The following is a 26557-nucleotide window of genomic DNA, read 5'->3' as shown; positions in this document are numbered from 1 at the left end:
TCAGTACAGAAACTATGTCACCTCTGGGACGCTACCTGACAGATTTGAGTCATCTCCTTGTGTCCGGTGCTATGGCATACAGTTCTGGGTTAAGCGGTACGTTCCACTTGACCCAGTTGATATCTTAAAAGTAGAGCACATCAGCCCAGTTGTAAAGTCCTTACACTGGCTCCCTGTACCTCAGAGAATAGACTTTAAAATCCTTCTGTTAGTCTATAAATCCCTGAATGGCCTAGCACCTAAATACATTACAGACGTGTTATCAGTGCATCAACCCTTCAGACTACTAAGGTCTTGTGGCTCCAGCCTACTCTGCATACCAAGAATCAGAACCAGACACGGAGAAGCAGCATTTAGTTCCTATGCTCCACTTATCTGGAACAAACTTCCAGAAAACTGCAAAAGTGCAGAAAGCCTGAGTTCCTTTAAATCAAGATTAAAAACACATTTGTTTAGGATTGACTGTTCTAGTTAAACTGTTTTACTGAAACATTGTTAGTTCAACTTTGTAGTCCAACTGTTTTTAATGTTTGCTTTTAGTTTCTATTCTCCCATGTTCTATTTTGTTTCCAAATTTTATTCCTACTTGCTTTTATTGTGTTTTATTTTCCTAGTTTTTAATAATATAAAGCACTTTGCATTGTCTCTGTACTAAAATGTGCTATACAAATATATTTGCCTTGCCTTACCCAGTAGAGAGTAGTTGTTGATTGAAATATATGTTTAATTCAGGTAAACAACATTCTATAGTGGTGTTCTCTGGACGTTAATTTTATTTCTGCTAATAAATTCTTGAACTTTGAAGAAAAGTTGTGAGTTCTTTATTCTAAATGTGTGCAGAGTTTGCTGTTAAAAGAATGCCAGTGCTCAAATCATTCCTTTCAACTATTGTCCTAATTATCAGCTGTTTGGGCTGATATTCACTGGACAATACTTAACAGACCAAGAGTTGTAGCAGAATGGCACAACCCATTATTTAATTCAATTCAATTCAATTGTATTTATATAGCGCCAATTCATGAAACATGTCATCTCAACCCACTTTACAAAGTCAAATTCAATCATATTGTACAGATTTGGTCAGAATGTGAAAGTAATCATATTCTCGAATATAACAGGAACATTAACTGAAACTCAAGGACAGATCTTAGCTGAGCAGTGACAAGATCAAGTACACTGTGTTCAAATTGCAGAACTACCGTACTGCGTCCTTTTGTTTTTGCAAGCAAGCAAGAACTTACACTTGGGTTTTGAGAACCCATGTGTAAATTACATTACGGCCCATGTAATTGTACATGATTGTTCAATAAAGTTTTTAAAACATGAAAATCTTCCACCTTTTTCAGCACAGACGAAAGTACACATTGTTTCTTCTGTGGTTCTTTCAGAAATTTGAAGAGTCTGTGCATGTTAATGTGCTTATATTCTGAAAAATGCTTGGTGCATAAAAACATACGTCATGATGAGATTGCTTGATTTTGTGCCAATATAAACAATGTATTCAGGTTTTTTTTTCTTGTTCAATCCAAACACATTTCAATCCAATCAAGAAATGATGTACATGTAAACATAGCTATTGGCTGACAGTGTTGATCTGAAGCTAATAAAGACAGGATATGTAAAGAGGAAGTGTGTCAGCTGAGTATATAGTGAAGCTGAGGGTTTCCTTGCACCAGTTTTGGTCCAGTGGATTGAGTGTTCTGACAAACTTCTCAGTAAGCCTCAGTGAAGCTATGTGGAACCGACAAGAGGCGAATCATCAGTTTTTTACAGGTTTTATCTGTAAGATCATATTTTCCATCTTCTCTACTTCGCTGTTTTTTTTCTCAATTTCCTGATATGAACACAGTTAATAATATAGTCTATAGGAAATCTCAAAGTATTATGTTAGCAGAATAACAGTCCAAGTTTTTTCTTACAGTTTCCTTAATTTTGACCTCATCTTCATTTGCTGTAGGTGAGTTTATGTTTTCTTTTCCATTTCAATTCCAAAAGCACAAAAGTATATGTTTTTTTCTTTTCAGAACATCAACATTAATAAGACAAATCTTGTTCTTAAAGATCAGCTCAGGTTGGCAGGTCCTGGATCGACTCAGTGCTCTGGAAGAGTTGAAGTCCACCACAACAATACCTGGGGAACGGTCTGTGATGACAGCTGGGGCAAAGATGACGCTGAAGTGGTTTGTCGACAGCTGGGCTGTGGTACGGCCCTCAGCGCACCATCTTCTGCTCATTTTGGAAATGGAAATGGAACAATCTGGCTTGATAATGTGAACTGTTTAGGCAATGAAAGCTCTCTAACCAGCTGTCAGCACCAAGGGTACGAGATACACAACTGTGACCATAGTGAGGATGCTGGTGTTGTCTGTTCAGGTGAGAAAAACTTTTAATATCATTGACACGTACAGGAAAAACATGCTGAGGATTGTCTTAGGTCTTGGCAAAAAAAAAATTTTCAGCACTTTGATTGATCAACTAAATGGATAGGTAAAGGATATGTAAAGCACTAAGTTAGCAAATGTGTCATGTAACTAATAAACGTTATATTACATTTAATAAAAGCCAGATGTCTGTGTACACAGGTAGTAACGACCTTTCCAAGGTTTTAAGGCTGTAATTATGCCACCTCTAGAATAATTACAGCTGCTGATATACTCCTTCAATCCAGTAATGGACAAGTAGGTATCAACGATGCATGTGCAAAGCTTTTTATGTCAAATGTTGTGGGGCATTTCAGGCTTTACCCTGTACCTCTTTACTGCTATCACTCTGTGTAAAAGCCACTGACAAAAAAATCCAGAATCAATTGCCACATTCTGAAACTAACTTTGGCATGTTGCTACTCTATTTCCAACAGCAATCATGCTGCACTGTATACTACAGAGGTATTCTTAGACTAATACTTGATTCAATTTTAAGCACAAACCTCCATGTACATTATTTGGGATTAAAGTTGATGGATCAATGCAAAGTAGGGTGTAATTGTGAAATGGAAAAAAAAGGCAAACATGATTTTCAAAACTTTCTGCTAAAACATTTTTAAGTACACTGTCTGGCCAAATAAGATTTTAGATTTTAACAAAGCAAATAGGTCCAAGCCTTCTATTGGATAATTATTGCATGGGTATTAATCTTTCAGCAGACAACAAGTTATTTAACCCAAGCAGATGCAACGAGGAGCTCATTTCTTAAACAACTAGGTTGAAAGATACATACTTGTGAATGACCAGGTTACTCTATCAATTGAATTTTTTCCCCCAGTGTTATGGCCATATTCCAAGATGGTGTCATAATGATGCTTAGCTTTTTGTTTTTGTGGTTGTTTTGTTTTGTGTTTAGCCGATCCCTTAAGTATTTGGCCAAATCAAATTAAAGAAAAAATAATAAAGGAGACCCTGCATACTGAAAGTCAGAGCATTTCCAAAGTCAGATCGTTTCCACATGTTCAATGTAATAGGACCTGAATGGATTTGGACTGAACAACTGTGTAGCAGTAAGAAAACAACTAATCAGTAAGGGTAACCAGAAGAAAAGGCTACAGTTTGCAAGAGAGTATAAAGATTGGACACTGAAGGTCTGGAAGAAGATCATGTGGTCTGAGTACAGATTTAATCTATTCCAGAGTGATAGTGAATCCATCATGCCTCGTGCCTACTGTACAAGCCTGTAGAGGCAGTGATATGATCTAGAGTTGCTGTAGTTGGTCAGGTGTAGCTTCAACAACATCATGTGCCCAAAGAATGAGGTCAGCAGACTACCTGGATACACTGAAGGACCAGGTTACTCTATCAATTGATTTTTCCCCCCCAGTGTTATGGCCATATTCCAAGATGGTGTCATAATGGTGTTTAGCTTTTTGACACACATGCAAAGACACTCACGGGAGGTGATTACATTTTTTTATTTACAATGAATGGATGCTGAGTCCAGGTGAAGGTGTGTGAAGCAAGGAACCAGGACTCTCTGAAGAGAGACAGAACAGGTGAGTAGGTTGGCAAAAAAATCAAAGTAAATGTGTAAAGGCTTACGTGAAGGGACAAAATCAGGAATGTCAGGGAAGGTGAGTGGAAGATGGTGGCTGGATCCAGGAGTGCTCATTTAACTTGGATTCCGTTGGATTGACTGGAGGAGACCAGATGGTTGGAGTGTAAGGCTCGCAGTTGGGTGTTGACAGTGAAGGAGTAGCTGCCAGACATGGTAATGATTTCCAGGAGGATCTGTTTGAATATTGAGTCTTAAATGAGAGCAACAGAGAAAGAACTCCTCAGCATAATCCACTTGAGCAAAAGAACCTAGATACAGAAACACACAGGAACGACTTAAGCATGGAGATCAGAATGCAGAGCATAAATCTAGTGATCACAGGGGGGCAGGAAGAGCAGAGGCTGGGGTTTACCACAGAGAATAACACTCAGGCGTTGGAGGTCTGGCAACGAGCTCTTCTTATCCTACTGGCAATGAGCTGATGGGATGCAGGTGCATCAGAGCACACCTACTGAGATTCACTTTCTCGCTTCATGCCAACATCCCGTGAATGCTGAAAGGAACAACAATCTTTTCAAACCCCCCACACCACCCCCATTGACTGCCACCAGGCGGTCCAGAAGATGTAGAAAGAAGGCAAGCTTCATACTCCATATTAAGTGAAGGGTCCAAAATAACCGAAAGATGGTCATTCAGACCATGACCCTCCCAGTTGACGAGGTACTGGTAGCCATGACCACGATGACAGAGGCCACAATTCATGTGACCGTATAAGCAGGGAGCCCCTCAGTGTCCCAGGAAGGTGGAGAGGGGCATGGTCTCTGTCTCTCTCCGAGGTCGGTCGTGTCTTTTCTCTCTCTGCAGCTTTTACCCCCCTCTCCTGCTTTGCTATGTCTTGTCTTCTGAGCACTTTCTTTATATCAACCGAACTCTGAAAAACATGGATCTGGTAAGCTGGTCTCTCAATACTATTGATACATTTTTTTCGACGGGTAGGCAACGGAAGGGGGACCCGTCCGGTCCTGATTCGACTTATTTTATGAGATACACCCTAAATTCCTGGAGGAAAATAGTGTGTCTTTCGACCTTGTCATTCCTGGACGTTTGAAAATTTCACATTTGGATTAAGGATACTGGGATCTCTACTTATTGGTCTTTGTGGATTTTTGAAGTATTGGCAAATACAGCGGATGTCGGAGCCATTTGGCCTTGATCAGGCTGCCGACTGCATGAAGCGCTCACTGTGGCTGTGAACGGACAAACCTGGCAGGTGAATGGAGCAAAGCCGAAAAGCTGGCTGCGTTGGAACGCAGACAGACTTTGGTGGTTGAATTTAAGGGGAGATGGGATAAAATCTGGAATTGAAGCGCGAAAAAGCCCAATAATTTGGAAAATTGGATTTATGTGGAGCCAGCAAAAGACTTAAAAGCCGACAGGAAAGGCAGTGCAGCTTGTCTCATAACAAATAACATATTTGGATTCCCTCCCTATCAACTCCTGGATTGTTATGGCGGAGTGCTCAGAAAAGCCCCCGGCTACCCCCCTCCCCCGCTGACACCTGAGGATGCTTCTCTGAACTGTGGGCCGGCTGATAACATCAAGGACAATGGCCTCTGGAGAGTGTTCACGGAGATAAAACACTTTCGCCCATACACACTGTCACGACCCCCTGTTGGTCTAGGGAAGTGGGGTCATGAACATATAGGCAGAAACCGGTAAGTTATTATAAAATTATAATTTATTTGATAACAAGAGGTGTAAGCAATAAACAAACAAAAGGAGGGTGGATGAGGGTGCTGTGAAAATAACAAACCAAATTAAATAAAAGAGATCCTCAAAAGGAGGATTGTGCCTAACTATACATTTAAACATAGGAGATTCTTACTAAAAAACACAGAGAGCACAGCACCCACTACACCTAATGAGACTAACATTGAAAAACTCAGTGTGGCAGTCAGTAAGAACTCTGGCCCTAATTCCACCCTCTTCTTGGCCTCAAGGTAATAAATGCACAAAAAGCAAACACAACAAAAGATACTGGCACAGGCTACTAAACACAAACCAAAATGGGTAACCATAAACTTAAATGAGCCACTGCACTAGGCACAAATACATCAGCTAACAAACAATTTCTCATTCACACGAGGCACACAAGTCAACTGGCTGTGACAAGCTGCATCAATCAACGGGTTGGCTCTCCTTATGAGCAGGAGGTGATTGTAGGTGGTGACGAGCCATTGGTTGAGGTGGAACCGAGGGAACCAATAGAGGGGATTGAGGTCAGCACCCTAAAAAGCAGGAAGTAGGCGGGTCTTTCTACAGGAACATGCAGCCTACTTAGAAATGAGGAAGAAAAAAGAAGGAAACACAAATATGACGGCAACAGCCGTGACAACACACGCATAACTGATACTCATAAAACTGATGAATTACGCACACGCGACAGATCTCAAATGTTTACCTTCTGCATACATGTTGTATTGTGTTATTTGTCCTTTTCGTGGTATGAGGTTTTTTTTGTGTCGGTTGTTTGTCTCTTTAGTGGTGAGAGCATAAATAGGCAAACATCTGTCTCTTTTTTTCTCCCCCTCCCCTCTTTCCCCCATGTTGTTGCACTTCCTTCGACAGTTCAAGGGCAGCGCCTCGTGAACTCCGTGCAGGCGGGGTTCGGGGCTGTTTGGAGAAATGCGGCCTTGACGGCTGCGCTATTTAGCAGCGGCTGGCTGGCTGCGTTCCTTGGCAACGCAAGGCCTCAGTCAATCTTTCCCCCCAAAATGTTTGTTTGTTTATGTGATGGACGGTTGTACTGGAACTGACTTTTCGATTGCAATGCAAATTGTAATTGACAATAAAATTTGATTGATTGATTGATTGATTGATTGATTGATTGATTGTTTGGATAGAGGGCACAAGGTTCTAGAATGGAGTGGCTTTATTTAAAATGTGTGGAACAAGGGGTGGCTATGAAGAGAGGAAGCAAGATGAAGGAGGACTGATGATGGAAGTGATCTCATAAGGACCAATAAACCTGGGATAAAGTTTTTTTAGACATATATTTTAATGGAATATCTTGATAAAAACATTGACCGTACCCTGTTGTGGTTCTCCCAGGTTCTTTACCTTAAAAGTGGTCTTATGTAGTCTTGTCATAATAAAAACTCTTTAAACAGAAATTATACTTTAACATATTGAATCTAACAAGGCAGAGGATGTTTTCAGTACTGGATTCTGTTACATAAATCAATGCGAGACGGGCAGATTTCCAGACACGAGAGAGCGTGCCCAACTGTCTGTTACGTCAGCTTATATAGTTGAGCGAAGCCTGCTCAAGAATTGGTTGATTCCTCTCATGCGTCTTTGGGATATGTGTCATGATTAGACTGAAAGACCCTGGCTCCAGCGATATTTGCGTGTCTATTCTGACCCCAAAATAATGGTCCATTTGTTTATGCATGCCACATCTGTGAAGTCTTTGGCATCCATGGGTTATCTGCTCTTTTCCCTGGTAACTACTTTGTGCAGCTCTAGTTTCTGGGGTGGCATGATTATTAACAATATCGAGCAGGGAGACAAATCTTTTGACCTGGTGAGTAATGGGGTGCTGGAGTTCTTTTGTGATCAGCATTGCACGGCAGGCCAGGATGTATTCCTTAATGTGTTTGGAGCTGGATGACTATCAAAACCGGCAATTGATTAAAGCAATAGTTCATCTCATACCAGGGTGGCAGGAGAACTTGGCTGAACGAATCCAATGAATGAGTCTGGATTGAGCAGAGCAGATGATGGGACATATATTCTGTTGGGGGACTGGTAACTGGGTCTGGCTCATCTTGTTGTGCTTGTGTGATTATGTCCTCAATGTCCCATGTGACAGACCAACTGAAAAACTGGGTGAAAGCAAGGGAGCAGGCAACTCATCCTCAGACTTTCTAGAGTACTGGTATGAGAGGACATTTGGTTTTACATTCTTGGAACCTGTACAATAGGAAATGGAGAAGTTAAATTGGGAGAAAAATAAGAACCACTGGGACTGAGGAGAAAAATAAATAGGCCAGCTTATTGTGATCAGTTCAAAACAGCACGAGATGTTCAGAACTCTCCAACAAGTGATGCCACTCCTCCAAAGCCAGTTTTATGGCTTTAGAGGAGTGCTGTTTATAAGGAATGTTCATGGTCACCAATATCATAGTTGTGCTTAGCAGGGGAAAGAGGGCGAGAAAAGAAGGTAGAAGGAATGCAGTTGGTTATCCGAAGGTGATTATTGAGACATGACTGCCCCGACCCCTTTGTCCAAAGGATCCACTTCTAAAATAAACTGTTGATGAGAGTTGGGCTGAATGAGGACTAAGGCTTCAGAAAAGTTCTGCTTGAGATTGAGAAAAGACTCTTGAGCATCTGGAGTTCAAGTACTGGAAGTTAGTGCAGTTATAACAGCAGCAGTAATTCAGTAATTTCAGATGAAGCGTCAGTAAAAGTTGGCGAATCTGATGAATTGTTTTAACTGTTTATGGTTGGTGGAGTGGGCAAGTCTAATACCACTTTAATCTTTTCTGGATCTGAGCACACCTGTCCGACCTCAAAGACATAACCAAGGAAGGTGACGGCTTTTACAAATAACTTGTTCTCCAAGAGATGTGAAAGGACCAGACGGACATGTTTCTTCTGCTCAGAGGGATTCTTAGAGAAAATCAGTATGTCATCAAGGTAGACAAAGACAAACCGATTGAGGAAGTTGTGGAGAACGTTGTTCAATAGTGCTTTAAAAAAAACAGGAGCATTACATAAACAAAAAGACATAACCAAATACTCAAAGTGCCCCAAAGAGGTACGGAAAGCCATTTTCCACCCTTGGTTTGTGCACACCATGCTAGGCATTTCTGAGGTCGAGCTTAGTGAAGATGGTGACGTCATGGATTGGTTCAAAGCCTGAGGAGATGAGCGGTGATGGATATTTGTTGTTTACTGTTATCTAATTAAGACCACAGTAACCAATACATTAGGAACCGTCTTTCTTGCCAATAAAAAAGAAGCTCATGCCTTGGGGTGAAGATGAACAACGGATTATGTCAGCATTTAATGAGTCATTAATGTATTTCTCAATAGTTTCCAGCTCAGGATAAGAAAGGTTAAGGAGACGGCTAGAAGGCAATGTGGCACCAGGAAGGAGATTAATGGTGCAGTCCTAGGGACAATGAGGCGGCAGAGAGAGAGAGAGTGCTCTTGACTTGCTATATATTTGTTTTAGATCCAGATATTCTGCATGGGCATTAGAGGGATCAGTGGGTTTGTCATCTTTCTGGAATAGCGGGAAGTGGACTTAGAGGAATGGCAGAGATGTAGAAAGTGGCCAAGACTTAACTCTAGATTTGGACCAATCGAGATGTAGGTTATGTTGAATGAAACAGTCATGTCCTAACACAATGGATGAATTGGCTGTGGGAAAAACATAAAGAGGTTGGTTCGTCCAACAAAGCTAGTTCATTTTTAACAGGGTAATTTAAAGAATGAAAAAATGCCCTCTTTAAAGCACTTGAGTTCCACCCAGAAGGAGCTGCCAAAGTTCTAAAGTCTATTGAGAAATAGCAGAATAATTAGTGGACATATTTTGGAGTGCTATGTTTTTTGATCCAAACATAGAATTATGTTAATTGGACGGAGTTCTAAGGAATTGTCATGGGCCTAAATGAATGACTGTTGTTCTGCTATAGTTTCAGAAAGGTCAGATCAGAGACCTAAAGCTGTAGCTTTCTTAGAATTTTTAGTGATGAAGCTTGTTCCAGTAAAACTTTACCCTGAATAAAACAGTATTATATAAATAAAATATGCAAAAATAATAATTCTCACAAAATAAATACAGAGGGTACTTACTTACAGTATGTTGAACAGTGCAAGTTACTTCTAGTGAAGATATGCTACATGTACATTTGCATTTAGAATACCACAGCAGGCTCAGCAGACATAAAATAGCAATACACTCATTCTAGAAGCATTACTTCACCATAACCTGTCTGGGTGTGTCTCTGTTTTCACATGTTTGGTTAACACATCCTTGTTCTTCATTTTCTGAAGTCACCAGAGATCGGTTATTACCCAAGTACATATACCAAGGTGTAACTAATTCCAAGTCACTGCTGCCCCTAAAAATACTTTGTGGCAAACTTTAAACAGGACTTTTTATGACTTTCTTTCTATAATGGTTTTCTTCTAGTCTTTCTTCTATGAGGCTCAGATTTGTAGAGTGCATGGCTGATTCTCAACCCTAATTCTGGATCTTTGCAGCTCCTCTAGAAACCCTGGGGCATATTGGCTGTGTTTCCAATTAATACTCTCACTGCCCAACCTGTCAGTTTAAGCAAGGGGTTCTCAAACTGAGAGGAGGCATGACAGGGGGCACGAGAACAGCCTTGCCTCGCATCATAGAAGAAAAAAAAAATTGCCTCGCATCTTGTTAAAAAAATCTTGTTGGTAAAACAGCAGCATCTACTATTTGGTCTGTAACGGCAGTCAATAGTATAAGTTGACAAGCGCAATCTTTTAAATCGTAAATTTTGGCAATATTTTCCACAAATTCTACATTAATTTTCACTGTTATGCGGATGACACCCAGCTCTATTTATCCAGCAAACCTACCTCCTTACTCCCTTCGTTGTCCCTTACTAACTGCTTACTTGAAATTAAAGACATCAAACGTCCTTAAACTAAACAGCGATAAAACCAAAATCCTCATCATCGGCACCAAATCCACCCAATCCAAAATCAAGAGTTTCACACTACTCACTGACAACCCCTTGGTCTCCCCCTCCCCTCAGGTCAAGAGTCTGCATGTCATCCTTGATTACTCCCTATCCTTTCAGTCCCACATAAATAACATTAGCCGGTCTGCATACTTCCACCTACGCAACATCAACCGCCTCCATTCCTCCCTCACCACTCACACTGCTTCTATCCTTATCTACAGCCTCATCACCTCCCGTCTTGATTATTGTAACTCCCTTCTTTTTGACTTCCCTGATAAATCCCTCCATGAACTCCAAGTACTTCAGAACTCAGCAGCTCGTGTCATCACTAGACCCCCTTTTTTCATCATATTTCCCCTGTCCTTCTGCAGCTCCATTGGCTCCCAGTTCAATTACAATACAAAACAATTTAAAACCCTTCTACATACGTTGAAAGCCATCCATAAGCTTGCTTCTCCATATCTATCAGACCTCCTTCACATCCCCACCTCTTCCCGCTCCCTCAGATCCTCCTCCTCCATCCATCTTATCACTTTACCCCCAGCTCGACTCGTCACCATGGGGAGCAGAGCCTTCAGCTGCTCTGCTCCCCAGCTCTGGATTCACTCCCACCTGAGCTCTGTAGAATTGACTCTCTCCCCATTGTTCAAAACCCACCTGTTCCAGCTTGCTTTTTTGTAAATACACTGTTTGTTTATATTTTTCTGTTCCCTGTATTTACAGTTTTTATTTTTTATTGTCTGTAAAGTGACCTTGAGTATCAAGAAAGGCGCTGTTAAATAGAATGTATTATTATTATTATTATTATTATCCTCAGAGCATTGATGTAGTGTAGCTATGGAGCATTGATGTAGTGCTGCTATCAATACCTGTGGACAGATAATATTCCTGAAAGTGTAATAGTCCAATGCCTCACCTTGGAGTGTCAGCAAAGTGTGGACAGACTGGTCTCAGGTGCATTGGGAGGTGCTACCCCGTTCTTTTCCTCAAATGCAGGGATATATTTACCATGTTAAAAGTTTTGATAACCTATCCTGTACTGTATCTGTAGTGACAGCTTGACTGATCATACATAATAGGAGGGATCCTTCCATCCTGTTGAAAAATCCTCTACATCACATAGCACAATGTGTCACTGATTGGTTGACGCTCCACATCCATCTAGCGTCTGCCACTTCAGATGCTCAAAGCTCAAAACGCGTCACACCCAATGGGTGAAACACGTCACAGAACCTCTTAAAGTTCCTAGAACCACATCCACCACAGACTTTGCATGTAAACCAGATGTCCCTGATGCTGAAAACGCATTTGGTCTGAACACTTCATAACACGTCATCTTTTCAGGGAGAGAACGTGCTGTATCTCCATGCTGTGAACATTTTTGTTTCAGCCTTTGTTTTGACTGCATATATGTGTCAAACTAAAAAAATGTTGTCATTGGTATATAGGTATACCAAGCGTGTGTGTGTGTGTGTGTGTGTGTGTGTGGGAGGGGGGGGGGTAGTAACAAAAACATGCTGATTACATGTTACAACAGATTACAACAGGCACAAGGAGGACATGGCAGCAAATCAAGATGAGATATAAAAATATAATTTCTAAGCTATTATGTTTAACCTTAATCAACTAAAGCATTCTCTGTCATGAACCAAGCCAGAGGGACCCAGTATTCAACCAGACAAGACAGGAATGTTTTAAGAAGGTTTATTTACAGATAGGTCGTGGGTTGGAACCTGGGGTCTGGTTTTCGTACGTTGCTTAAAACATCCGAGATCAAATGAGACATCCAAGATGACTTCATCCGGCTAATCATGATCCGGCTAAGTGGGTTCTTCGAACACACCTGTTGTTTACGATTAGTATCACTGGATTGAGTTATCTGAGACAACTGCGCGTTCATGCGTTTGTTTAAAAGGGGAAATGTATCGATAGTAGAAACAATGATCAGTAACGCTGCTATTGGCTGTTCAGCAGAGAACGCCCACAGTTTTTCTCCCAAGCAGAACAAGAGCTTGGAAGGTTATGCCGAATTTGAGTCAATTAAAACACCTCAAAATCTGTTAAAGCCAGGAGAGAGGGCCGGCAAAAAGCAGCAGACAAATTAATGCGTAAATACTGTCCATGGTGGATGTTTCTATCACATTCTACAGCATGAATTTTTGCATTTTAATAATTTGATATTTACTTTGTTCTTCAATGTCAGAGCCTCCACGGGACCCACTAGAACATGGGGACAAGTAAAAGAGAAATACAAGAATATTCTACAAAATGGTAGCCTTTAATTATTACACTTTATTTTAAAAAGGCACTTGTTATGTCAAGAGATCCAAATTTCAGTGTCATTCCTTAGAGACGGGAAGTAAAGGACACGTGCAAACTGGGAATTTTAACAAAAAAAAATCTTTATCCATAAAAAATGAAAATCTTCCTTTTCCAATTCATCCACAGTTTACACGGTAAAACTGTATTGCTCCGTGTCTAAATAATCCATCCATAGTTTCTAATACAATATACAGCTCGACAGGAAGCAAGCCTTTCAAAGTAAAACTAAACTTCACAATAAAATGGCCCGAAAAACTCTTCTTACTGAATATGATAAAAATAAAAAGCAAACTATCATACAAATAACTTAAATATTTTCTATTTATGGCTCTAACATCACGATTTCCTCTTTAAAAGCCACTGTTAAATGATGTGTTTGTCTGTTTATAACAGCCACCAAGAAAATCTCTCTACAATTACACTGTCGCGCTGCGCTAAAGGATCCTGTCTATTGCGCAATACGCGATTAATTCGAAAAGCTCTAAAATTATTCTTGCACCTTCCACAACAGGTTGCTGTCGTAAAAATGGACATGGCTACGGCAGACTTCCCTATCTCCTCCGCTTATACAGCTGTTATCTAATCTTGTTTACATGAAATAAGCCTGCTCTGGAGCAGGCTTAAGCTGGCGCACATGTTGCTATGACAGCAAGTGCAGGATGTCTTTCGAAGAACCAAACAATCCAAGATCATGCCTAATCGTCAACAATGAAATCCTGCTAACTGAGTTAGCGACGTACGAAGAACGGACCCCTGGATGACAGTAGTCAATAACGGTCCTAAGTCAAAAAGCTGCTTAATCAGAAGTGCTGAATAGTCCAGAAGCAGAACGGGTCGGGCAAACAGGCAGGCAGTCAGAATCAGGCTGGGATCAGGCAAGCTCAGAAATCAAGAGGCAGAACAGGTCTGGTATCACAGGCAGACAGTCCGATCAGGAAGGAAAAAACAGTTGATACAGGGGTCAGGCTGGCTCAGATATCCAGAGGCAAATCGGGTCGTTATCAACAGGTACATTAGAAATAATAACACTAGAAAAGACTCACCATTTGGGGTGTAATGATCTGGCAGAGAATGGTTGAGTGAAGCAGGTATAAATAGGGGAGTGAGCAGGTGAACGGAGTAGAACTAATTACAGGAAATGGGTGGAGTTGATCTGATGAAGGGTGGTGATGAGAGGTAGAGCTAAACTGATTGGTCGACTGGTGACAAGGGAGTGACTGAAATGTGAACTGAGCTGACTGAATAAATGGGTGGTGAAAACAGATTAACTAAAACACAGATTGAGAACAAATCAGGACAAAACCAAACTAAAACAGAACCCAAACTATGACATTCATTGACTATATTCAACATATGTAATAAATGATGGGACAGTGTGAGTTATTGAAATAACTAATATGTTCCTTAATTTTTTTGCCAGCGTTTTGCTTTTTTGCCATCGTTTAACTCTGACATCCATTCATTTTTAAAAGTAGTTTACTGTAGGTGTATACTTCTGATTGGTTTAGCCAATCTCACTTTTACATTAATCATTTATCTTGTATGTATATACATTTAAGTTGAAGTAAAGGGGGTCTTTATATTATGTACACCTAATAGCACTTGAACATGGTCGCTCCCCACCGGTCTATTAAACTCCCTTAAGTAGCTTACCACTAAAAACAGCCTCTAAATATGACTCTACTTTAGGGTTTAGCTAAACCATTTATTCTAATATGGCAGAGAAATGCAAGTTTCAGCTGAGCCATTTGCTCTTCATTCCACAAACTCCAGTAGCAAAAGAGAGAGAACATAAGAAATCACAAGTCTGTATTTCCTCTTGTCCCTCCTCTGGTAGACGTTCCCTACCATTTAGGCTAAACCCCGAAGACTGGGGCTGCCTCCGTTCTTTGGCTCCATTTGAATACCTCTTGGGGGTTAAGGGTAAGCATGCGGAAGTGCATCAGTAGCTAGGATCAGGAACTAGGACCTATAATTAAGGGTATTTGGATGGAGCCTCCGTCATATGTAGAAAGAATGCTGTCATTGAGATGTTATTTGTTGTACAACATGTGTTACTCTGTGGGTGTCTTGAGCTGGCTAAGTGAAAGCGGACATCTAAATCACAGGGAGAGTTGTTCCATTAAGAATTCCACACAGTATATATCTAAATAAACCAGCTTTAACCTTTACCAAAAGACTACTCAAATTAAACAAATCATAACAGTGCCAATATCTAAGTGAAGAAATGTGATGAGAAACACTGCTAATAGTAGCTGTGTCTGAAGGGACTGAAACAGAGCCTTCAGCATCCCTATGGTCATTTCCCTGTGTAATGTACTATTGTGAGCCACATTTTAATGGTGCTGGTGTCCAGGCTTAGGATCAGGAAGCAGGACTGCAAAGGGTACAGTATGTCCCTAGGGAGGTAATTGCTGTACACTCACAAGGAAAATAAAAGGATACAGTTTACATTTTCATCTGCAATACAGGAACAACAGGGACAATGACGATGAGACAATGAAGGCAAGTTTATTTCTATTGCACATTTCAGTAACTGCACATGAAGAGAACATCAGCAAAGAAATTATTACAGAGGGAAGCACATTGCAGTGGAAGCCAATAAGCCACTCCTGAACCGAGGATGTCAAAAGTTTCTTACCCAGGCTAAAGAGACAAGGAACTTGATTGTTTCTCAATGGTCCAAGTCCTGTTTTCAGATGTAAGTAAATTTTGCATTTCATTTAGAAACCAAGGTCCCATAATCTGGAGGAAGAGTAGAGATGCACAGAATCCACATTGCTTATGTACAGTGTGAGTTTTACACACTCAGTGATGGTTTGGGGTGCCATGGTATCTGGTGGTGTTGGTCCACTGTGTTTTCTGAAGTCCATAGTCAATACAGCCATCTACCAGGAAATGCTGGAGCACATCATGCTTCCCTCTGCAGACAAGCTGTATGGACATGCTGATTCTATTTTCCAGCTGGACTTGGCATCTGCCCACACTGCCAAAAGGTACCAAAAGCTGGTTCAGTGACCAGGGTGTTCCTGTTCTAAACTGAACTCCATAGAAATATTTGGCCTGATGTCAGGAGGAAGTTCAGAGATAACTGTCACACAAGATCTCAGCTAAAAAGTACAACAAACCATGGGTCAGTCCAAAAAAAAAAAAAAAAAACTGTTTCAAAGCAGGGTTTGTTTATGGAGTAAATTGTTGTCATAATGTGGCTCAGAGTAATGGCTTCCCAGCTTCTTAGAACAGAAAAGCAAGGGTTACACCAGAATTTACCCCATAACCTACTCTGGATATCCACTAACCCCACTTTGTGAAATGGAGCACTGATGTTTGTGTTTTGATTATTTTGGGGTTGTTGTTTTTCATTTATAGATTCCTTTGTGTTCTTTATTTCATTTATGTCTTGCAATTCTTAGTTAATTCCTTATGTTAAGCCTTTATTCATTCCTGGTACACTGTTTGTGCTGTTATGTCAGAAGCTGTTTGAATATGCTTATTAGTATTAATTATAATTTGGTATTATAATTTAAGTAAAAATCATTCAACTCAAAATTCCGCTATAACAAAATATAGTTCAAATGGTGATGTTAGCCATAAGCTTGTAAGTATTTATACCACTAATGCATTAATTAATTTGCTGTTATGAACTCATTTATGCTGGAATAAATGATCTGGTCGGACTTTTAACCGACGAGGTTTATGCGGCAGGCTGTGAGAGCCCCAATGTAACTGCAATTAGAGTTTAATTCCTTATTCCTTATCACCATCCAATGATATTGTCTCTGTAATAATATCAGATGTTAACTCCAAAGGAGGTTAGCTCTAAATTCTGAATAGCCAGGCAACTGTGAATTGAATTGAACACAAAACAATTTCTATTCCGCAGTTGTGGTTTTATTGAACCAAAAGCAATTCCCCGTTACAGTAATTCTCTAAAGCGCAACCTTGGAAATCTTACTCACTACTAAAACTACACATGCAAAATATAGGTGGAAATAAAAGAACAAAACAAAAATAAACAATGGATTAAAAATGAGCGGTTAGCAAATCTTAGTTCAACTGACAGTTGTTTAACACCACCTTCGAGACATTTGACATAGCAGCATTGACAGACAGAACAGCTTCGGGAGTCCCACTGGACGCTTTGATGTCTTACAAAAGGTAGTTCAGCTAAGCTCCCTACAGTTCAGTCGTATGCCACCCTCCCAAGATGGCTGCTACGATGACGTATGGTCTACCAATTTACGTGATGCGTGAGGGGAGGTCCTAACCACGCTTATGCTGATGGGAGCTTCGAGAGGGCGCGGCTAACTGGGAGTTTAAGCAAAGACCGCAAACTGAGCTCGGACAAAAAGATTGCCCCTGCTGATAAGCAAAGCAAAGATAGAACAAAGAGAGGGGAAAAGGATGAAAGAGTTGAAGAATCGACTCACGGCGGAGTCTCCACAGACCACAAACATCAAACAACAGACAAGTCACTTTCACAAATGCATGCACATACAATTTCAGCAAAATTCAGCAAAATAAAGCCCAACTCCGTTTTGGGGTAAAAAGCATTAACATACACCTACAAAGTTCCTACGTCTGCCCAGGCACTTCTAAACACCCTTTGGGTGAAAAGAAATACAAGGGGAGAACCCCGTTACTTTGAGGTGATCCCGGAATGAAGTTCCGGCTTCGGGGTCCGTGAGCGCTCGGAATAACGCGGCGTCCTGAATGCACCGGAGCGGGAAGCAGCAGGGATGGTCACGGGGCGAGGAGGCTCTTTCGTCTCTTCCTCCGGGCTCACAGTCGCTTTGCTCGGCCCAGCAAAAGCGTAGTCCTCCTTCGATCACTGGGAGATAAGGCGGTTTCCAGTATTTGATCAGAGGGAATTAAAAGTACCTTTTTAAGTCGACCTCCTGCGTCAGCAGGGACAAAGTTTGCTTCGAAAAATCTCGGTCCAGCGAGACACTCGAGCACGTGGCGTGGGGTTGCCCCAACAGAGTGAAACAGCTGTGTGTCTTCTCGGGTTGGCAGCGCGCCAGGGAAGAAGGCAGATTGTCGTGCGTGGCCGCATTAAATACATTTTCCCTAGTAACGTTATCTCTCCGCTCCGTTGTTAGGGCGGCGGCTATTTTTGGGCCGCGTTGCATGATGGGAGTTGGTGGCCATTTTGACCACATTGCAATATGGGTAATGCGGTCCGTCATGTCCCGAATTAATGCAGTTTTTATCACGTCCCGTAATGGCATAACAGTGCATTTAGTTTGTTTCTCTTGTGTTAGAGTTGTTGCCCATTCTTTGGAGTTTAGTTGCGAGCTATATGTGTGAAACGCACCAGACAGAGACCCCAATAATTCAGGCAGAAAGGGTGCTGCCCTTAAATGGTTTATTGAATAAAAAGGGTGGGGGGTTAGACACACGTGGTTCCCAAGTCATTGATCACATCTCTCCTGTACTTATGTTTCCCAGTTTTTACGCTCATGCTGGCCCTATGTCCTGATCACTTCATACCAGAATTGTTTGTCTTCAGTTTCCCTAATTAAAAAAATTAAATTAAATTCAATTCAATTCAATTCAATTCAATTTTATTTATATAGCCCTAATTCATGAAACATGTCATCTCAAGGCACTTTACAAAGTTAAGTTCAATCATATTATACAGATTGGGTCAGATTATACAGATTAGTCAAAAATGTTCCTATATAAGAAAACCACTTGATTGCATCAAAGTCCCGACAAGCAGCATTCACTCCTGGAGAAGCGTAGAGCCACAGGGGGAGTCGTCTGCATTGTCCATGGCTTTGCAGCAATCCTTCATACTGAGCAAGCATGAAGCGACAGTGGAAAGAAAAGCTCCCCATTAACGGGAAGGAAAAACCTCCAGCAGAACCGGGCTCAGTGTGAACGGTCATCTGCCTCGACCGACTGGGGGTTACAGAAGACAGAGCAGAGACACAACAAGACAGACAAAAAGCACAGAAGCACACATTGATCTAGTAATCTGTTCTACATTAGATGGTAATAGTCGGTGATCTGTCCTCCCTGGATGATTTCACAGTCAACAGAACGTCAGACCAGGTGTACCTACTATGAAGAAAAAAAAGAGAGAGAACAAAAAGTTAAAAGCTGAAATGACAACAGTCATTTCAATGTAATGCAATGCAAAACTGGAGAACAGTAAAAATCAGTAGAGTGAGAAAAATAGGCCCTGATGTCCTCCAGTAGCCTAAGCCTATAGCAGCAAAACTATAAAGGTAGCTCAGAGTAACATGAGCCACTCTAGTTATAAGCTTTGTCAAAAAGGAAGGTTTTAAGATTAGTCTTAAAAGTAGACAGGGTGTATGCCTCATGGACCAAATCTGGGAGTTGGTTCCACAGGAGAGGAGCCTGATAGCTAAAAGATCTGCCTCCCATTCTACTTTTAGAGACTCTAGGAACCACCAGCAGACCTGCAGTCTGAGACCGAAGTGCTCTGTTAGGAACATACGGGGTAATCAGAGCTCTGATATATGATGGAGCTTGATTATTAAGGGCTTTATACGTTAGAAGAATAATTTTAAATTCTATTCTTGATTTAACAGGAAGCCAATGAAGGGAAGCTAAAATAGGAGAAATATGATCCCGCTTGTTGATTGTCATCAGAACCCTTGCTGCAGCATTTTGGATCAGCTGAAGACTTCGAACTGCATTTTGTGGACTTCTTGATAGTAAAGAATGACAATAGTCCAGCCTTGAAGTAACAAATGCATGGACTAGTTTTTCAGCATCACTCCTGAACAGAATGTTTCTAATTTTGGCGATATTCCTGAGGTGAAAAAAGGAAACTCTGGAAACCTGTTTAATATGGGATGTCTTGGTCAAAAATAACACCAAGGTTTTTTACTTTATTACCAGAGGCTAAGATAATGCCATCCAGATTAAGTGATTGGTTAGGAAGTTTATTTTTTGAGGACTCTGGCCCAAAGATTACAACTTCGATCTTGTCAGAATTTAAATGCAGGAAATTTAAAGTCATCCAGCTTTTGATGTCATCAAGACATGACTGCAGTCGAAGTAATTGATTGGATTCATCAGGATTTATGGATAAATATAGCTGAGTGTCATCAGCATAACAGTGGAAATTAATCCCATGCTGTCTGATAATTTTTCCGATCAGAAGCATATATATAGTAAAGAGAATTGGTCCAAGGACTGAAAAATGTGAATTCCTTCACATTTGTACCTCTATTCTAGCTGCAGTTGAACCAACTAAAAACTAGTCTAGTCTTTGCTGTTTTTTTAGTTGCTCAGTATATATTTGTTTGCTAACTTATGCATTAATATTTTCACAGGAAACACATCACATCATAAATATTTTTGCTAGGTAAGATATTGTTATAATTTCTGTCTATTTTTCAGGGAGCCTTCCAAAACCGACCATCTTTGTGAGCCCTGTTGCTGAGCTTACCTGGGGTCAGCAAGTCAGCATCACTTGTGCTTCTGCAATTCAACTTTTAGATGGGACTTTTATTCTCCAAAAGACTTCAGACCCATTCAGAATGAGTCAGTCATCTGGTTCCACCTCTGCTACCTTCAGGATCCCTAAAGTGACCCTTGATCATCATGGAGAATTCCAGTGTCAGTATGAGAAAAGGATTTCAAGCCAGACCTTCACCTCCGTCCTCAGTGACTCTGTCAATCTTACTGGTATGTTAAAATAAATTACTCGTAAATATTGAAAAGTCATCTGTGTAAATAATTGTTAAAAGCACCAATTAATCCCCTCATCCACCAGACCCTCAAACTCTGGGAACATTCAGAATGGCTCAAATATACAAAATTTCCCCCAAAACTTTTTTAGAACTATGGAGTAAAATTAGATGTCACTCGATTTAATTATTTAATGTCTAACCATGAACTCCCCAAATGTTGCATCTCCATACATCATGTGTATCTTGAGGCATTGGGTGGCATATTCTCTTCTGAAAAAGATCCACAGTTCATTCAGAGAGTGAGTTTTTACTTTCTCCATCTCTGATTCAGAGGAATGGCACCAGTGCTTGTATGAAAAAAAATAGATAAAGTTAGGATAAAAACTCTTTTTGACTGAATCTCAATCAGAAACTAAAGCTTTTTCTTTTGCTGCACTCTCTCAATCAATTAAAAACAACCACACAGTTTCAGTGTAACTCGTTTCAGATCAGTCATTGAAACGTTTACATCCAGAAACGTAACTGGATACCTGATTTTTCAAGAATAGTTATGAGCTGCATGTTATCACAATATTTTGTTCTCTTTTTTCCCCAGTGCATCTGCTGAGACCCTATATTTCCCTGACATCCCCAAATGTAGGGGTGGTCTGGGGACCTGAAGAAGCAGAGGTTACCTGGGGTGACCGCTTCTCCTTCACTTGCTCCATTAACCCAAACCATCCTCAGGGAAAATTCTCTCTCATCTTCTCTGGCTCCAACATAACAGAAACCAAGCCAGCAGTCAACAGCTCAGCTTCCTTTAATTTCCCAACGGCTGCCTTTGAACACCAGGGCAACTACAGCTGTGTGTATGTGGTTTTACAGTCTACACGCAGATTCAGTTCTGCTAAGGCAGTACCTATTCGTCTTGTCATTAAGGGTAAGTAGCTATATATGTATAGTTATGTTTGATCCTATAAATCCTAGAGGAAAATAACAAATCCTATCATCTTTCAAAAACAATAATATTAGTTCAATATGATGGCAAAGAAAACCAGAGGAAATAAACAATAGTTTTCAAACATCTATCTTTTAAAAGAAAAGAACTACCATCCAAACCAACCTGATCTTTTGGGAAGAAGTAATTCACCTTCAGCCTGAGAGTTTTGATCTGGTAGGCAATTCACTACTGGGACGGTTCATTACTCTTCTACATTTTCTCCATTTGTGGATAATGGTTTTGAGTTTGGTTTGTTTGAGTCCCAAAACAAAATTTATCAGACCTTTTTGCCTGCTTCATGTTGTCTGACTGGTTCTATGTATCTGTATATCAATTGAGTGAGAAAACACAATAGCAAAATAATCTGATAAATTACATAATTTAACAAAAAAGCCTGTGTCATAATTTGTAGTGGTTGTTGCTGGGCCTCAGTGCAGAGAGGCAGAGGCATCGAGACGTTATTGATGGACTTAATGAAAATCAAATTTCCCAAAAACACTGGGGGATGCAGGAGCCAGAGCAAAAAACAAAATGAAGGTCCAGGAAGCAAACGAGGCCAAGCTCAGGCAAAGCGACAGGAGGCAAATAGTAGAAATCAATAGCAAGTGGAAAATGAGAGGATCTTAAATACTGGGAGGATGAGAGCTGGAACAATGGTAGGGGTTGATTGACAAATTCATGGCAGGTGTGGACAAGGAGCTGGAGGAAAAACTGAGGAGAGAGAGAGTGGCAATGGGCTGAGAGAAAGCAACAGGGGAACAAAGAAGAGAATAAATGTAACTGAGGATAATTAGACACAGGGAATAAACTAAAGACTGTACAGACGTAACCTGAAACAAGGCTTATCTAATAAATATAAGAATCACCAGGGGAAAACTTGATATAAGGAAAATAACTAGGATAACTAAGAAAAGACTGAGCTATAGAAAATGTACTGGATATAGAACAGTTGAGTTGTGTGGCAGATGATTATCATCTCATATCAGTGCACCATGGCAACATACCAAGTTTGGGGCAATTGCAATAAATCAAACACGTTTAGAGCAATGAGCTGAATAGTTGGTGTCTCTCCCAGGCTCTTCACAGATGCTGCTATACTCACTATCTGGTGGAATCCTGCTCCTGGTCCTGCTGGTGTTTCTAGGAGTCTGCCTGGCCTGCAGAAGGAGACATTGCACTAAACAGCCTCGAGCATCTGACCAAAACCAAAGTTTGTCTTCATCAAGAGATACACGTTCCTTATTTAGAAAAAGCTCATTGCTATCTTACTGTCTTTATTTACATATCCTCTTGTTTCAGTGGCTGCCCAGCAGTTTAACACACAAGACCATGAAAATGATTTGGACGACTATGAGAACGTTGACATCATGCTTTCAACAAAGAAACTGGAGGTGGACAAACAGTCAAGTAGTGATGATGATGATGATCACGATTATGAGGAAGCAGGCCATAATTTAAGTCAAATCTGTGTTGGTGGAGAGGACAACAAACCAGAAGAACAAATATATGAAGAATATGCAGAAAGCTCTGAAGAGGAAGAAAGTGACTATGTAAATGTTAGCGTACCATGGAAAGAAAATATGGTGCAAAATCAAATATGTAAAAATGCGTATCAAACAATGAAAAATCAATACCTGTAAAAGCTAACTGCACTGAATAACTGGTGTTAAAAAAACCTATCTAGTCTATGGTCAGATATTTACATATTCAACGTTTTAAATATATATTTGTTTTTCTGTCATTTTAAACAGGCAGAGGTTCTATCCTAATAGGACTGTGATTTTTCCAGGGCTAATAAACTCATTCCCATAAGTACAGAGCCTGGACCTAGATGTCAACCTAAACTAAACATACTTGCAAGTTTGATGAGCTAGTTGACCAGGGTAACCTACATAAAACAGTTCAAAGTGAAGACTTCTTCCCACTGGGAAGTTTATAGTCTAACACAGCTTGTAAAAAAATAAGCTTTGTGTGACTAAAGTCAGCGCAAGTATGTTGGAGCTTTTAGTGAGACAAGTAATTTTTTGCCAATTGTTATTTTTTGTTGTTGTTTCTTTAATCAACTTAACAACTTATTGCTGTTTTAGTGTGTTTTCTGAAAATCCTGTGAAAAAAATGGTGTATATATATATATATATATATATATATATATATATATATATATATATATATATATATATATAATTAAAACAGCCCAAAGTTACAGAAGTACGTCTTCCCATTATTGAAGGATTATAAATACAGTAAAATCTTTCAAGTTATGGAGTAGATATACTTATACAAAAAAAAAAAAAAGATTAACAGCTCTGTTTTACAAGACAGATTATAGCTCTTTGAGTTTTTATCTTTTAATTTACACAAGTGGGTTATGTCAGTATGTGTTATCCTGCTTTGCAATTACAAACAAAGTCAAAACCATTAATAAGTTTGTATTTCTAGAAAAACTAGCTGGTGTTTTTAATATTAGCAATTAGCATGATTAGCGTGGTGAGCATTAACAACAGTGTATTCTCTGTAGCAATGGCAAATACTTTTCATATAAGCTTTGCTTTCTATTTTTTATTTTTAACATTATACGTTCAAAAGCATAAAAGCATTATAAACATAAAAGCATTTTAAAAAGTAACGTACCAGTTGTTTAATCATTAAAAGCATGAATTCAGTTTATTCCATAACAAAATTACATCAGTGGTCCAAAAGCAGGAAATGTTGATATAGCTCGTACGATCTCTGTTACTTCAGTCATTGAAAATAATTATAGCTGTGGCCAGAAAGGATCTGCTGTAGCGGTCTGTCATTAAATGGCTCTGAAGCAGCCTCTTTCTGAGGACACCTTGTTGTTTTGTTCTGTTGAAGTCTTGTTAAGACAATTTTCAGGGATGTCTGTAACATGTTTCATTTCATGACGCACCCTCCTATGCACAGTCATATCTAGAGCAGAGAATCTAGAGCAGTCTCCAGAAGCGATCCAACCTTCTCTATCAGCTTCTTGTTCTTGTTTTTATGTCATTGCTCTGATACTGGTATTTTTTGTTTTGGTAAAGCCCTTAAAATCTAATAACTGGATCATGTGGTGATGATATACAACACTTCAAAAGTTCAATTAAAATCTAAATATTTCCTTGGATTAATTTTATGATTTTCAAAATGCAAATATATATATATTGATGCAAAAGTAAGGAAACAGTTCATTTTGTAAAATGTTAAAAAGTTACATTGCATGCCATCAGTAATATTGTGTTTATGCTGTACTACCTCATTTAGCAGTATTTAGAGGGTTTTTTTTTCTGTTTCTTATCACTTTGTTTTTAACAATGTACTTATTAATAACAATAGCAGCATGATGTTTTGTGTTCACGTCTGTCTCACTCAAACTTAGGTCAGTATTTGTGCTTGGACTTTGAAAATCAGTGTTTTAAATGTAAAATAAACATGTTTAGAATATTTTTTTAAAATCTCTAAACTCACTCAATCATGTTTCTGTAAAAAGTTACAATAATAAAATCACAGATGTGTTTTATGCAGAGCTTTACAACTTTTTTAAAAAAGTGACCTAGGAGTTAAAAAAGTGGCTGAGAAAAATATGATTGAATAAGTATGCATCATTGAGACACAAACATTTATTGTATCATTATTTTATAGGGATGCACTTCTGGAGGGAACCCTGGCCTGGGTTTCTACATGGAGTTTGCATGTTCTCCCTGTGCATGCATGTGTTCTCTCTGGATAATCCAGCTTCCTTTCACAGTCCAAAAACATGACTGTTAGCTTAATTGCCCTCAGGTGTTAGTCTGTGCATGCTTTGTTGTTTGTCCTGTATGTCTCTGTGTTGTAGTTTGTACTCCTGCAATGGACTGATGTACCATAACACAATTATTGATAAATTATGTCAAATGTCTTCTTAAGGAATCTACCAGTGCAACTATATTCACCAATTAATGTCTTCCCATACAATACATAGTTTAGTGCCTGAGTAGCATTTTAATATAATCGAGAGCTTTTAGACAGCTTTTATTTTTGTATCAAACAAAAAGCAAAAATAAATGCAAAATGAAAAGTCTAAAGAATCCTTAAAGTCATAAACATAGAGGCAATGCATGGGAACTGCTCTTGGAAGTGGTGGCCTAATGGTTAGAGAGCCTGGTGTTTGCATCTTGGAGAGGCCCTAAAGGTTGGCAGTTCAAAACTCAGTCTCTCACTCTGGGTCCCTGAGCAAGACCCTTGGCCACAGATTGCACCACTTGTGCCACTTAGTCTGGCAACACTGCTCCCTAAGGGTGGGTTAAAAGCACAGCCACATTTCTCCTTTGATGGACTATACAGGGAAATATTTATTAATTTAATTTTGGCAGGGAGAGATCACAGTTGTTTCCTTTTCATTTTTGTATTTGGAACTGCTCCAATGAGTCAGATATCAAATTCCTCCTTTGACCAGCGTCCAAGATCCGGAGCACCTTAAAAGAGGATGGATTAGTAACCAAGAGAATCAGACTTGCTGAACTTCATGAGGAGCAGACAAGTTCCAGAAATCCTGATAGGCATCAGTCTCACATAGGCAGAGCCGTCTATTTAAAGAATAATAACAACAAGTGGCCCTGGAAGGTCATCAGGTGTAGGATTACGCATTAATAAGTTTAATTAATTGTCGTTATTTTAATAATTTTGCTTAAAAGATGAAGATTGGCTTATGAAATGCTTTTCACTGAAAAAGCTAAAAAAAAGTCCAAAAACTTTAGAGCAATATATGTTTGAACCAAAGCGAACAATAACTCAGTGAGTTACTGAGGGATATTTTCCATTTGTTTGTAATGTTCTGTTCTGGTTAGCTTTCCTGCTTTAGGGGTTAGTTCTGTTTCTAGTTT

General features: G+C 39.8%; 1 protein-coding gene across 1 annotated transcript; it reads left to right on the top strand.

Moving 5' to 3' along the window:
• The first annotated feature begins 1698 nt into the window (after nucleotides 1–1698).
• Nucleotides 1699–25553, top strand: LOC118566235. The gene is made up of 8 exons (XM_036147696.1): nucleotides 1699–1782; nucleotides 1922–1957; nucleotides 2062–2373; nucleotides 20424–20711; nucleotides 21312–21635; nucleotides 22771–22905; nucleotides 22995–23102; nucleotides 25531–25553. Exons 1-8 carry the CDS (start codon nucleotides 1734–1736, stop codon nucleotides 25551–25553), a joined length of 1275 nt encoding a protein of 424 aa, XP_036003589.1. The 5' UTR covers nucleotides 1699–1733.
• Nucleotides 25554–26557: the final 1004 nt, after the last annotated feature.

This window comes from Fundulus heteroclitus, chromosome 1, assembly GCF_011125445.2.
Source record: "Fundulus heteroclitus isolate FHET01 chromosome 1, MU-UCD_Fhet_4.1, whole genome shotgun sequence".
NCBI classification, from domain to species: domain Eukaryota; kingdom Metazoa; phylum Chordata; class Actinopteri; order Cyprinodontiformes; family Fundulidae; genus Fundulus; species Fundulus heteroclitus.
The sequence above is the reverse complement of the archived record's forward strand: the minus strand, read 5'-3'. Positions and strand labels throughout refer to the sequence as shown.

Bases quoted from the DNA above. Each gene is read 5' to 3' on its own strand.
- LOC118566235 (XM_036147696.1), top strand. From the start codon at position 1,734: ATGTGGAACCGACAAGAGGCGAATCATCAGTTTTTTACAGGTTTTATC. The intron at 1,958-2,061 runs GTGAGTTTATGT...TTGTTCTTAAAG, and splicing joins CTCATCTTCATTTGCTGTAG to ATCAGCTCAGGTTGGCAGGT. The intron at 20,712-21,311 runs GTATGTTAAAAT...TTTTTTCCCCAG, and splicing joins TGACTCTGTCAATCTTACTG to TGCATCTGCTGAGACCCTAT.